The sequence below is a fragment of the Leucoraja erinacea genome, chromosome 26, assembly GCF_028641065.1.
Source record: "Leucoraja erinacea ecotype New England chromosome 26, Leri_hhj_1, whole genome shotgun sequence".
NCBI lineage: Eukaryota > Metazoa > Chordata > Chondrichthyes > Rajiformes > Rajidae > Leucoraja > Leucoraja erinaceus.
The window spans coordinates 22,142,628-22,156,522 of record NC_073402.1 but is presented as its reverse complement, the minus strand read 5'-3'; the positions used below and the strand labels follow the sequence as shown (position 1 = coordinate 22,156,522).

At 46.4% G+C, this 13,895-nt stretch overlaps 1 protein-coding gene across 1 annotated transcript in view; it reads left to right on the top strand.

The window, feature by feature from the left end:
• Window positions 1-13,895, top strand: part of LOC129709790 (mannosyl-oligosaccharide 1,2-alpha-mannosidase IA-like) — an 86,793-nt gene that overhangs the window by 34,947 nt on the left and 37,951 nt on the right. The window contains exons 4-5 of the mRNA XM_055656380.1: window positions 8,657-8,737; window positions 12,641-12,735. Coding sequence (XP_055512355.1) covers window positions 8,657-8,737; window positions 12,641-12,735 — 176 coding nt within the window. The remainder of the gene's footprint in view (window positions 1-8,656; window positions 8,738-12,640; window positions 12,736-13,895) is intronic.

Below are 13,895 nucleotides of genomic sequence, written 5' to 3'. Positions count from 1 at the left end.
GGAAGACTCGGTGCGGAGCGTGGCCAAACCGAAGACCTAATGGAAGACCACGCTCGGAGGACCCGGAGTTTGCAAAATGGAAGGAGGGAACCAACATAGCCACCGCTGCTTACTCCCCAAATATCAGAGACCGGGAGCATGGAGCAGACGACGATCAAGGATGTGATGGGAGAGGATAGAGGCCAGTAGGAGAGGAGAGGGCTCCAGGGTCTGGCCCACTGCACCCCTGAGGTCGGCTCCCCTTGGGAATTAATCATTATTCGCCGCGAGTTGGCGGAAGACTCCCAGGATGCGCCACAAAGCTGAAGAACAGCGGGCCGCCGAGAACAAAGAAGAGAACAGAGGGGAGCTGCCCAGAGCAAAGAAGGACCCGGTGAGGGGCCGCCTTGAGCAACCCAGCCTAAAACAAACATGGAACCGGCAGGGGGCCGCTGAGAGAGACCCGGCTGGGGGCCGCCAAGAACAAAGTGGGACCTGGCGTAGGGTTGCCTTTAACTAATAGGGACCCGGCGGTGCCTACCAAGAACTAAGAGGGACTCGTCAAGAGTCAAGTTATATAAGTATACTAGACCAAGTGCAGACCCGTTGGGTCTGTTCCCCTAACGTGCGGTTGTGGGGGGGGAGGCGGCATGCAGCGTCACACACACTAACTATCCCCCCCCCCGCACTCACGCTAATTACCCCCTATTGATATTATATTAATATTATTAATTTGCTCCTTTTACCCCATAAACACCCTATCTACTGACACATAGCCCCCAACTTGCAGTCACGTCTAGAGAGGCGGGGTGGGGGTAGAGAGTGAGGGCAGAGAGAGAAGGGGCAGAGGCAGAGAGAGAGACAGAGACACAGAGAGAGGGGCAAGAGGGAGAGGGGGGGGGTGGAGAGGAGGATAAGAGGGAGGGGGGGTGAGGGAGAAGGTGGGGGAGGGGAGGGGAGAGAGAGAGAGGGTGAGAGTGAGGGGCAGAGAGGGGGATGCTATGAGGGGGAGAGATGGGGAGCAGGAGGGGGGAGGTAGGGGGGAGGGAAGAGGGGGGGGGGTGGAGGGGAGGGGGGGGGGTTGGGGGGGGATGGAGGGGGAGAGAGAGGGAGGGGGGAGGAGAGAGGGGGGAGAGAGAGGGCGTGCTGAGAGGGGAGGGGGAGAGGTGGGGAGCAGGGGGTAGGGGGTGTGTGGGGGGGGGGGAGGGGGGGGGGGGGGGGGGGGGGGAGGGGGGGGGGGGGGGGGGGGGGAGGGGGGGGGGGAGGAGAGGAGAGGAGAGGGGGGGAGAGGGGGAGGGGGGGGGGGGGAGAGGAGGGGGGGGGGGGGAGAGGGGAGGGGGGGGGGGGGGGGGGGGGGGGGGAGAACCTAAAAAACATTTTAGAACCAAAAAGGGCACATTCTGCAAGCATTGTAGAACCAAGAGAGACACTTTTTGCAAATATTTTAGAACCAATAGACACTTTTTGCAAACATTTTAGAACCAATAGACACATTCTGCAAGTGTTTTAGAACCACTAATGACACTTACATTTGAGTAGACATGTGTTCAGTATTATTCACAGCTCAGAGAAACGTGGCCCTCTGCCTTCCTCCATCTTGAAGAGACTTGTAGGCACACCACTTCCTGGTTTTATAGTCCCTCCTCCCTGCCGCCAGCAGGGGTAGCAGAGAAAATGGGGAGTTTTGTAAAAACATTAATATCTCTGTAATTTATCATCGACGGGAAAAATCCTCGGCACATATACTGCAGAGGGGGGCTCTGAGCAAGGTGGCCAAAAATGGCAGCCGTAGGTGGCGGCGTTCTCTCGGAAACCGCAGCACAGATGGCCAAAACCGGTCAAGAACAGACTTTTAGTAATATATAGTAGATATCCCATACTTAAATGAGTGTAGCATCAATATAATTAACAGCATTCGCAATCAATGCTTTTGTGGTCTCCATCCATGCCAGGAAACTCTATGCAGTACAAGTATGACAATTTACATAAAGTAATTTAAGTTTGTTTTCATGGTATCTCCTAGATCTTTCATCTTTACTATTAGAAAGGAGCCACCCAAGTATGGGATGGATTTGATAAAATTATGGTTGAGCTTGTAGACAAGGCAGACAAAATTGCAAGAAAGAATTATTTACTTTCAGTAATTACAGTATTTAGCAAAAGCCAGTAGACATAATCATTTCTTGTGGGGTAAAACCAGTTTACAGGGCGCAAATAATTTTTATACCTTTAAAATTATACCTTTAAAACATTTTATCCAAACTGCTTTCATAAATGACTATTCTGTGTTTTGACATTTTCCAAGTAGACTTTTCAGTTCTCTCCTTATTGTTAATACAGCAGTCTTCTTGAAATGTATCTATTGAATTCTCAAACACTCTTTGAAGAAGTTCATTCCAATCTTTGCTGTGCATTTGTTTTACACCCTCTTTTTCACAGAGTATCAAGTCCATTACAATGCCATGATTGATGACTGGAAAAAAAAAATAAAGGATAATAGTTTTCATCAATGGTTTAGCATTCAACATTTAGCATCCCAGCCCCTACCAGTCACCAGATTGTGTCATTTAAATGTGATGCCAGCTTGCTGAGAGACACAGAGACTGCAGATACTGAAATCTTGAGCAAAAAAACAAAGTACAGGTGCACAACCTTTTATCCGGTGTTCCAGAAACCGAAAAAGCTCCGAAAACCGGCCATTTTTTCCAGATGTCGTCTGCGCACCAAAGCTCGCGTTTGGCGCCAAACTTGACCCAAAACGACCCACGGTCAACCCAGGTCTGTACTACTGTAGCGGCTGCCTCCTCCCTGGAGACCGGGAGACGCTTAAACATCTGTAAATCATTGCTTAAATGTTAGTCAGTTAGTTTGGAGGGCTTTTATGTGAAGGGGGGTGAAGGGGTAAACTTTAATTCTTAGTCCCCTACCTGGTCGGAGAGGCGGGGGAGCGGTCAATGCCTTACCGGGTCGCCGTGCAGTAAGCTCCGCAGCGCTGTGGCTGGTGGGGCCGCGGGCGGCGCCAGTTGTAGCTCCGACCCCGGCAACTCTACCCCTGGCTGCGAGGCGCTCCAAATCCAGCGCGGCCCGCGGCCGGACGCCCCAGCTCCGCAAATGTCGGGAGTCGGCAGCGTCGCAGCGCTGGGAAACCAGCGGGGAGCGGGCAATGCCTTACCGGGTCGCCGTGCGGCAAGCTCCGGAGCGCTGTGGCCGCCGACACACAACATCGCGGAGCGTCGCTGGATTTGGAGCCGCGCAGCCAGGGGTAGAGTTGCCGGGGTCGGAGCTCCAACCGGCGCCGCCCGCGGCCGGATGGAGCCCCCAGCTCCGCGAGGTTGGGAGTCGCCGACCAGGTAGGGGACTAAGAATTAAAGTTTCCCCCTTCACCCCGACTCCACCACCACCACATAAAATCCCTCCAAACTAACTGACTAACATTTATGCAATGAGTCTCCCGGTCACCCGGGAGGAGGCAGCAGCTCCAGACTTTTCAAGCCGCCCGCGCTACCTACCTAATCTACGCTAAAAATCTTCCATTCTGAAATCCGAAAATGTCCGAAATCCGACAAGTGTCTGGTCCCAAGGCTTTCGGATAAAAGGTTGTGCACCTGTAATGGAGAAACTCAATGAGTCAGACAACATCTGTAGAAGAATGGATAGACGATGTTTCAGGCTGGAAATCTTATTCAGACTGATAGAGTAGGGGAAAGAAAGTTGGAAAAGCGAGGTGGGGGTGGGGCAACAGCAGGCAAGTGATAGGTGGATACTGGGAGGGAGGGTGACTGGCAGATAAGATCAAAGGCCAAAGGTGAAAAACAGACAGATTGGAGAAATGTAAAACTGGAGGGAGGGATATATGTGGGTGGGGAAAAGAGGGAAATGAAAGAGAAATGAGGGATAAGGGGATGGAGGGGTGGGAGATGAGTGTACGGAGGCGGAGAAAAGAACTGGTGAGATGGTGTCAGGGAGATGAGGGTGAGGGGGTGGGAAGGAGGGGGACTGGTGAGGGGAAGAAACATATGCATAGATGGTAAGGGTGGGGGGTGGGGAAGGAGTGGGACAGGGAGAAACAGACAGATTGGGGGCATGGTAAAAAACTGGTGAGATGGTGGAAAGGAAGATAAAAATGATTGGAGGGGGGGGGTTCAGTGAGATGGGGAGGGTATACTCTCAAAAGTGGAAGAATCTAATGTATTTCAAAATGGAGCGTTTACCGTTGGGTTGTAGGCTAATCAAGTGGAATATGCGGTGCTGTTTTTCTAGTTTGTGGGTGGCCTCACTCTGGCAGTGGAAGAGGCCAAGGACAAAAAGGTCCGTAAGGGAAGGGAAGTTAAAAGGCTCGCACACGGGCACACCGGCAGTCCTTGGTGGACAGAGTGTTCAGCAAAACTGCCTAGCTTATGCTTGATCTTGCCGAGGAGGCCACGTTGGAAGCTTGACTCTCCAGGGAAATGGCTGCAAGCTCTTCCAAGCCCTGCATTTGAGGTCCAGTACATCTGTGAGGTCATTAAATGCTCTGCACAGCTTTGCTCATTCATTCTATCAACTCCTGGTGTCATTCAAACACTCTGGGTCAATATTCCTGATGAAGTTTGTTCGTGAAAGGAAAAATATCCGTGTTGAAATACTGTTTCTGAATGCATTCCTTGGTTATTGTGTAATCCAGTTATGTTTGCACTTCGGAAAAGAAGATGAAAAACTCTTTGTGGTAACTCCGTAATTATTGGAAAGTCGTCTGCTTTAAAACTATACAAAGGTTCAGCTCTCACTGCCCTTTGAGCCCTTTGAGGAAGAGAGTTCAAGAGAATCATGACACTCTGAGGGGGAAGGTGGGGGGGATATTGCTACCTATAGTCTTGAAACAAAGTACGCAAGGACTTGTTCTTAATTTCTTATGTCTCTATTTCTCTACTCTAACTCTATTTAGAAATGTGCAGATGACACCACTATAGTAGGCTAGAGGTGCTGAACAACCCTCAGTCTGTATCAAAGGTGCTGAAATAGATATGGTTAAGGGCTCCAGTTTTCTAGGCGTAAATATCACCTTCAATTTCACATTGAACCTTTAGCCAAGAAAAGGCTCGGTGGGGGAGGGCCACAGTCTGGGGTTCTTCCGCTGCTGGACACGGGGGGCACGGTATGGTGGAGACGCCCCTCAAATTAAATTAAGGGAAGGTATCCCACGCCAGGGGGCCACATGAGTGGAATTTAAAAGACATAAACTGTATTCAACAATCTCTATAGCCTACGGAAATGTCGGATGGAATTTTCGCACTGTGCACACATTGTATATATTTATTACTTGGACAGGGGCCACGGAGTGGCACGGGTGGGGGACAGTTTGGTGGAATTTGACAAATGTAAAAAATTGTACTGAAAAAATTTTGTATAGTCTCCGAAAATGTCGGATGAATTTTTTGTTCGAATGGTTCATGAATTGTATATATTTATCAATTGAATAAAGTCTATTTTGAAATTAAAAAGAACCCATACTGGTGCTTCCTCTGAAGACCAAGGAAGTTCAGCATGTCTCATAGGTTCATAAGTAATAGGAGAAGAATTAGGCCATTCGGCCCATCGTCCACTCCGCCATTCAATAATGGCTGATATATCTCTCCCTTTCAACCCCATTCTCCTGCCTTCTTCCCATAACCCCTGACACCCATACTAATCAAGAATCTATCTTTATCTTAAAAATATCCATTGATTTGGACTCCACAGACTTCTTTGGCAATGAATTCCACAGATTCACCACCTTCTGATTAAAGAAATTCCTCCTCATCACTGTCCTAAATGAATGTACTTTTATTCTGAGGCTATAACTTCTGGTGCTAGACTCTCCCACTAATGGAAACATCCTCCACATCCATTCTATCCAAGCCTTTCACTATTCGATAAATTTAAATGTAATGGCTTGATGGACTGGATAGCATACAAAGTTTTGTTGCTGTATCTCAGTACACGTGGCAGTAATAAACCAAGAGCAATAATTCACCTAGATTTCACATGCGTGAGCCCTTATTTTTAAGCAGTGATGCATGATTCTAGATTCCTCCACAAAAACGATTCTTCCACAACACAATCGTGGCACAGCAGTAGAGTTGCTGCCTTACAGCACCAGAGACCGGGATTGATCCTGACTACGGGTACTACCTGTACGGAGTTTGTACGTTCTCCCTGTGACCGCGTGGGTTTTCTCTGGGTGCTTTGGTTTCCTCCTACACTCCAAAAGACGTACAGGTTTGTAGGTTAATTGGCTTTGGTAGAAATTGTAAATTGCCCCTAGTGTATTGGATAGTGCCGGTGTATGGGGTGATCACAGGTCAGCACAGACTCGGTGGGCCAAAGGGCCTGCTTCCACAATGTATCTCTAAAGTAAAGTAAACTGGAAACACAGCTACCCTATTAAATCTCCAGGATCCTGTGTGTGTGAATCAAGTTCACGCTTGGTCTTTTAAACTCCAGCTGACCTAAGCTTAGCTAACTCAAACTCACTACCTGTATAAGGGTCCTGCCAATTCTAGCTATTTATCGAGTAAACTTTCCATGAATTACTTCCAACACATTTATATTGTTCTTAAAGGAGAATGTACAGTGTTCAAGCTGTGGTCTCAATGTATTCAGTTCCTCTCACAGTAAGCAATAACATTCTGTAAACTTGTCTAATTACTTGCTGTGCTTGCTTATAATCCTCTTGCAAATCATATGCTATAATACCTTGATCCCCTTACATCTATACACACTGAATGATTGCACAAATTAGTTCATATGCTTGCAGCACCGGCCGCTCACATTGCCGCCACTCTCTACGACGCCTCTATCACAGCTTGCAACCACCAGCCCACTCTCTATGCCACCCAGGCTGCGCCAGCTGCTGCAGCTACCTTAACTGCTGCAGCCACCGCCACCACCTCGGCCGCTCCTACCGCCACTGCACACCTACCACTAGCGGGCCATGACCAATGACTCTGCCGACCCTCACCTCCCACCTATCTGTCAGCAAGCCCGGGCCATCAACTCACCTGCATTACAGGCCCAGTTCCGGAACAAGAGTATGAAGAAGGGTTCAGACCCAAAACGTCACCTATCCATGTTCTCCAGAGAAGTGGCCTGACATACCGAGTTATTTCAGCACTTTTGTCCTTTTGTGTGTTAACCTACAACTGCTGTTGTTTGTTTCTACAATATTTTGGAGGTGGGCAAATAGACACCTTAGACACATGGCTATGTAGAGAAGGGAGCGTTATGGATAATGAGCAGATATATGAGATTAATGTACCTTTGCATTATGTTTGGTACAGACGGCACTTTTCTATTTTTTTATGTTCTAAGTACACATCTGCAATGGGAGCACATTTTAACTGATATGATCGACTCAAAATATTCAAACACCTTTGTGCAGACAAGGTCATTCAGATTGCTTATCTAAAAGCCTTTGGGCACAAGACCACGCATCTAACCCGTGTCTCCTTTATGTCCTATAGTTCTGCTCTCCCTCTCTCTCCCTCCATATGGAACAATGATAGAGTTCTCCTGGCCCTCACCTTTCACCCCACCAGCCTCCACATCCAACACATCATTCATCAACATTTCTGTCACCTCCAACGTGGTCCCACCACCAGTTACATCTTCCCGTCTGCACCACTCTCTGCCTTCCGCAGAGACCGCTCCCACTGCGACACCTTGGTTCACTTATCCCTTCCCACCCATACCATCTCCTGCCCCGGTACTTGCCCCTGCAAGAGATGTACCACCTGTCCCTATACTTTGTCCCTTCCAGGTGAGGCAGAGGTTCATGTGTACCACCTCTAACCACATCTACTGCATCTGATGTTCCATATGTAGCCTACTGTACATCCCCGAGACCAAGTGTAGATTTGGCAACAGTTATGCCGAACACTTGCACTCAGTCCGCCAAGGCCTACTGGATCTCCCAGTTGTTAATTTTAAATCCCCCTCCCATTCCCACACTGACCTTTCTGTCCTGGGCATCCTCCATTGCCAGAGTGAGGCCACACGCAAACTGGAGGAACCGCACCTCATATTCCATTTGGGTACCTTGCAACCCAATGGTATGAACATTCAATTCTCTAATTTTAGGGAACTGCAAACCCCCCAACCCCACGTGTACCACCTGGACTTGAATTGCTTCTCCCCTTCTCATCCCCTTCCTCCTACATTACTTCCTTTAGCTTCACAATTGGCAATTCTTCAATCCTTTTGTCGCACACCTTCTGCTTTGTGATCTCTGGCCTTTGTCCAACCATCTGCCTATCAAAACCCTCCTCATCTGTATTCAGCTATTACCTGCCACGCTTTGTCCTGCCCATCTTCTCTTCCAGCTTTCAACCATCAGTCTGAAGAAGGGTCTCGACCCAAAACGTCACATATCCATGTTCTCCAAAGATGCTGCCTGACCCGCTGAGTTACTCGCATTTGGTGCCTTTTTTGGTAAACCAGCATCTGCAATTCTGTATTTCTACAGACATCTCAGTACTGTGAGGGGTGGCTCTGTGAATACAGAAACACGCCAAGTATCAATTGACAAAACAAATATGACCATGTGTTAAGTTTGATAACTTTTTTGATTTTCATTATAGGATCAATTGCAATTGTTTATTCTTTTTAATCGGTATGTTCTATAATTATCTTTTAAGCGTTTCCCTTTTTCATCTTTTAGAACGGAGAGGTGTCTGTCTTTGAAGTGACCATCCGCTTTGTCGGTGGACTGCTATCGGCGTTTTACTTGACAGGTGATGAGGTGAGAATCTTCATGATGCAATTACTTAATTCTGTTCTGTGCGATATCTTGCGGTGATTTCCCGTGTTTAAAATATTAAATAATTAAATTATATATTTTTTACAAATGATTCCAGTGCTTAAATAGTACGTTGAAAAGTATGTGGACCTGAAGAAATTGAATGCTGCTCTTTGTACTGAGCAGACCACAAAACGAGGGAGTAAAAATTATACCACAGCTACACAAAAGACCACATACTAATCAATTTGAACGATTCACTTCAGCCAACATTCCTTATTTCTTTCTATTCAAATTACTTATTTAAAGCTGTTTTCATATCCAAGTTTTTTAATCTTGCATGCCGATTGCTAAATTCTGTCCTATTTTTAATCAGTGCTTCCTAAGGGATCTTTCACTTTTAAATCATTTATTAAAGCTGTCTAACTACGCACTGCCAGATCCAAAATATTCTGTTCCCTGGTTGACTCATGATGAAGCTATCCATAATGCTCTACGAGTTCATTCTTGTCACAGCCCTTTTCAATTAGATTAACCCATTATTTTTTTTGATTTACACTTAATTTCCTGGTTTATGCTGTCGGCTGGGAGTCGATTAGTTGTCTGTGCGGCACTATCTGATAGGAATTATATTCATAGTGTCCTAGAGAACTTCAAACATTAATCTTTTTGTGGCAATATTTCTGTTGATACTAATATTAACACTTGGATGATGGAGCTGCTAGATCTGATTAGGCAGTAGTCAGTCCAGTAGTCATCAGTACTTCACTCACTCTGTAACAACCCAGACTGGGTGATCAAACCCGCAGACAAGGGAGGTGCCGTGGTAGTCTGGCACGCTGATCTCTACAAGGCTGAGGCCACCTGCCAACTGTCAGACACCTCCTCCTACTTATCCTTGGACCATGACCCCACAGACGAGCATCAGGCCACTATCTCTAGCACCATCACTGACACTCAACTCCGGCTCCTTGCCCTACCAAGCCTCCAACCTCATTGTTCCCCAGCCCCGCACGGCCCGATTTTACCTTCTCCCTAAAATCCACAAACCTGATTGTCCTGGCAGACCAATTGTTTCTGCCTGTTCTTGTCCTACCGAACTTATTTCCACATACCTCGACTCCATCCTATCCCCCCTGGTTAAATCCCTCCCTACCTATGTTCAAGACACCTCACACGCTTTTCGTCGACTCCTGGAGTTCCATTTTCTAGGCCCCCATTCCCTCATCTTCACCATGGATGTCCAGCCACTCTGCACCTCTATCCCCCATCAGGAGGGTCTCAAAGCCCTCAGTTTCTTCCTCGACCGGAGAAGCAACCAATCCCCGTCTACTGATACTCTCCGCCTAGCGGAGCTTGTTCTTACCCTTAATAACTTTTCGATGGACTCCTCCCATTTCCTCCAAATACAAGGCGTAGCTGGGCACGCGCATGGGCGCTAGTTATGTCTGCCTCAGTGGCCCTATCCCCGAACTCTACCTCCACAACATCACCGACTGCATTGGTGCTACATCCTGCATCCACACACAATTCACTGACTTCATCCATTTCACCACTAACTTTCATCCGGCACTCAAATACACCTGGACCTTTTCCGACATTTCCCTACCATTTCTTGACCTCACTATCGCCATCGCAGGGGATAGACACCTGACCGACATCCACTATAAATCCACTTGCTCCCATGGCTATCTGGACTACACTTCTTCTCACCCTGCTTCCTGTAAGGACTCCATCCCCTACTCCCAATTCCTCCGTCTACGCCGCATCTGCACCCAGGATGAGGTGTTCTACACCAGGGCATCGGAGGTGTCCTCATTCTTCAGGGAACGGGGATTCCCCTCCTCGACCATAGATGAGGCTCTCACCAGGGTCTCTTCTATTCCCCGTGACTCTACTCTCACTCCCCATCCCCCCACTTGTTACAAGGGCAGAGTTCCCCCTTGTTCTCACCTTCCACCCTGCCAGCCGTCACGTACCACAAATAATCCTCCGTCATTTTCGCCACCTCCAACGTGACCCCACCATTTGCCACATCTTCCCATCTCCTCCCCCGTCTGCTTTCCGCAGAGGTCACTCCCTCCGTAACTCCCTGGTCAATTCGGCCCCTCCCAGCCAAACCACCCCCTCTCCGGGCACTTTCCTTGCAATCGCAAGAAATGCTACACTTGTCGCTTTACCTCCCCCTTGACTCCATTCAAGGACCCAAGCAGTCTTTTCAGGTGCGGCAGAGGTTCACCTACACCTCCTCCAACCTCATCTATTGCATCCGCTGCTCGAGATGTCAGCTGCTCCACATCGGTGAGACCAAGCGTAGGCTTGGCGATCTCTTCGCCAAACACCTCAGCTCAGTTCGCAATAACCAACCTGATCTCCCGATGGCTCAGCACTTCAAGTCCCCCTCCCATTCCGAATCCGGCCTTTCTGTCCTCGGCCTCCTCCATGGCCAGAGTGAGGACCACCGTAAATTGGAGGAGCGAAACCTCATATTTTGCTTGGGCAGTTTGCACCCCAGCGGTATGAACATTGACTTCTCTAATTTCAGGTAGTCCTTACTTTCTCCTCCCCTTCTCAGCTCTCCCTCAGCCCACTGGCTCCACCTCTTCCTTTCTTCTTCCCGCCCCCCCACCCTCACATCAGTCTGAAGAAGGGATTTGGCCCGAAACGTTGCCTATTTCCTTCGCTCTATAGATGCTGCCTCACCCGCTGAGTTTCTCCAGCACTTTTGTCTGCAGTCATCTGTACTTGTCGCGATAGGGACATCTATGCAGTCCTTTGTTCAGATAATGATGTAATCTAACAGGTGTTAGAACATGGCCTGTTGCTGTGAAGTCTTGATGTTTGGCTCTGACAAAACTGGATGTTGGTTAAAAAGGGACTGTCCTCCAAACATTTGTCAGGAAATGACCCCACCAGCGATAACTTTCCTAACTATTTCCTTGCTGATTACACATTACCAGAGTTTTGTGTTGCTTCCCATCCTGGCGTTGAATTCACCTAGGAGTTTTGAATTATCTTTCTCTGGGATCAGACCAGGACCCCTTCCCTGTAGTGTTAGTTTTGCAATGGAGGAGCCAAAGAATCGTAAAGTATCCACTAGATCTTCAGAGGAAGTATATGAGATGCCAGGCTACCTCATTCATGGTGGTGCTGTTCATTCTCTTGCACTTTGCTCCTTTAAAAGAAGGTTCCTTAAACTAGTTATTTATTGATATCATAGCATCTGAGTTCCTAAGTTATGCTAGGAGAACGATATTCAAGTATATCACTCTTTAGATAGTCCACAAAGGTACAGATGTTGCAGGTCCCAAACTTTATGTGGTTAATTGGAACTTGACTATGTTAGTTTCTTTTACCACATGGATTTGACAGGGCAAGATCCTGATTCAGTGACAGTTGGGATCAAACCAACTTGAGAACATGCTGTGCTGTATGTTTTTAAGATTTAAGCTTTTTGGTGGACACATGGATAGTTGTCCAGGGCAGGGAAACATTCCTTGTCTTGGCACTTCCTTGAGATCAAGGATGATTTTCCTTAACTCCAGTGTTATGGATTCCGAGGTGATTCATGAGACCAGGTTTTCTTAAACTTTTTTGTCTGTCCACATGATCATATTATTCCTTGATAGAGTTTGGAATTGAGCATTCATTATGCAAGTGTGATGCCAGGAATGCAAAGTAGTACCCACTGCGTCACTCATTTGCTCATTAAATTGCTCATTAAATTGTTCATTACTGGCCAGAATTGAAGAATGAGCACATGTCTATCAGGTAACAAGATGATTAATGCAATATTCAAAATAGTGTGCCACAGAATTGAAAAAACATTATTTGTGCATCCTACAAAAATGCTTCATACTCATTCTTTTCATTCTAATTCCATTTATTATATCTTTTCTATTGCAGTTATTCAAGACGAAGGCAATTGAATTAGGAGAGAAGCTATTGCCAGCTTTTAATAGTCCTACAGGCATTCCCTGGGCCTTGATAAATCTCCGCAGGTAAAATGTACTGATTCAAGTTGCATGTGGTCAGGATGAATTAGATTCATTAAATAATGTTTACAGTAATTATATTTTCTCTAAAAGGCACACAAAGTTTATTTTCCCTTGAAATAATAAGTGTCTGGAAATATCAGAAATTTGTTGTCGGGAATTTCGAGAATTATAAGGAAGATGAGTAGGTTATAATTTGGTAAACCCTGGAGCTCACATACTGGGGAGCATGATGGAAAAAATGGCCAAAATTGTAGTCAGAATAGCTAAAGCTGAAACATTCTGCTGAAAAGCAGGCTTCCTTACCTATTGGGGGATGGGGGGATAATCCTTAGTGGTTCTGTCTTGGTTCTTACTTGTTGCAGTCTTGTGTTTACAGCTGTTCTTTGTCACTGTGTTTAGCAGGCAAATCTTCCAAAGGTTAATGAACTACCTCTTTAATGACGAGACCTCATCTAGCTAGTCGAATCAATCCTCCCTACAGAGACATTGGTTAATGATTTATTTCAACTCCATAAGTAACCATTGTGTCATGAGTATATACAAATGTTGTGGTTACTATAGCTTATTGAAGCAGTTTGGGCTTGCTCACATTTTTTCCCAATGCACATCACTAAGGCCTCTAATAAACCGACTTGCTTGATGGACTCACCATTGATCTATGAGCTGTTTTAGTTTGTGTCTGCCTGTCTGAGTAAAGTCAGTTATAGGGTATGGGTTTAGTACAAAATTCCCTCCTAATATCCTCTTCACTGTTAAACTCCTTCCCTGTGTGAACTTTCCTTTAGATTGAATTACTTTTCCTTTAACTCTATTCACTTCTGCCATAAATGAATGCTGGGAATTGAAGCACATCTGGTCATATGTTCCCACATTTTTATTATGATTTTATATGATTGTAACAAAAAATTACAGTAATTCATAAAGAAATCTCATTAATATTTAAAAAATCTACTTATTTCAGCCTCAAATATAATGAATGTGAGCATGCATAACCCTCTGTGGGAGAAAATTCCAAAGAAATATAACCTTTTGTATAAAGACATTCATACTAATCTCGGTTCTAAATGGCTTGCCTATTAATCTAAGACTATTTTGGTCTCCACTAAGAGAACATATGAAATAGATGCAGAAGTAGACTATCTGGTCCCTTGTGCTACTCTGCC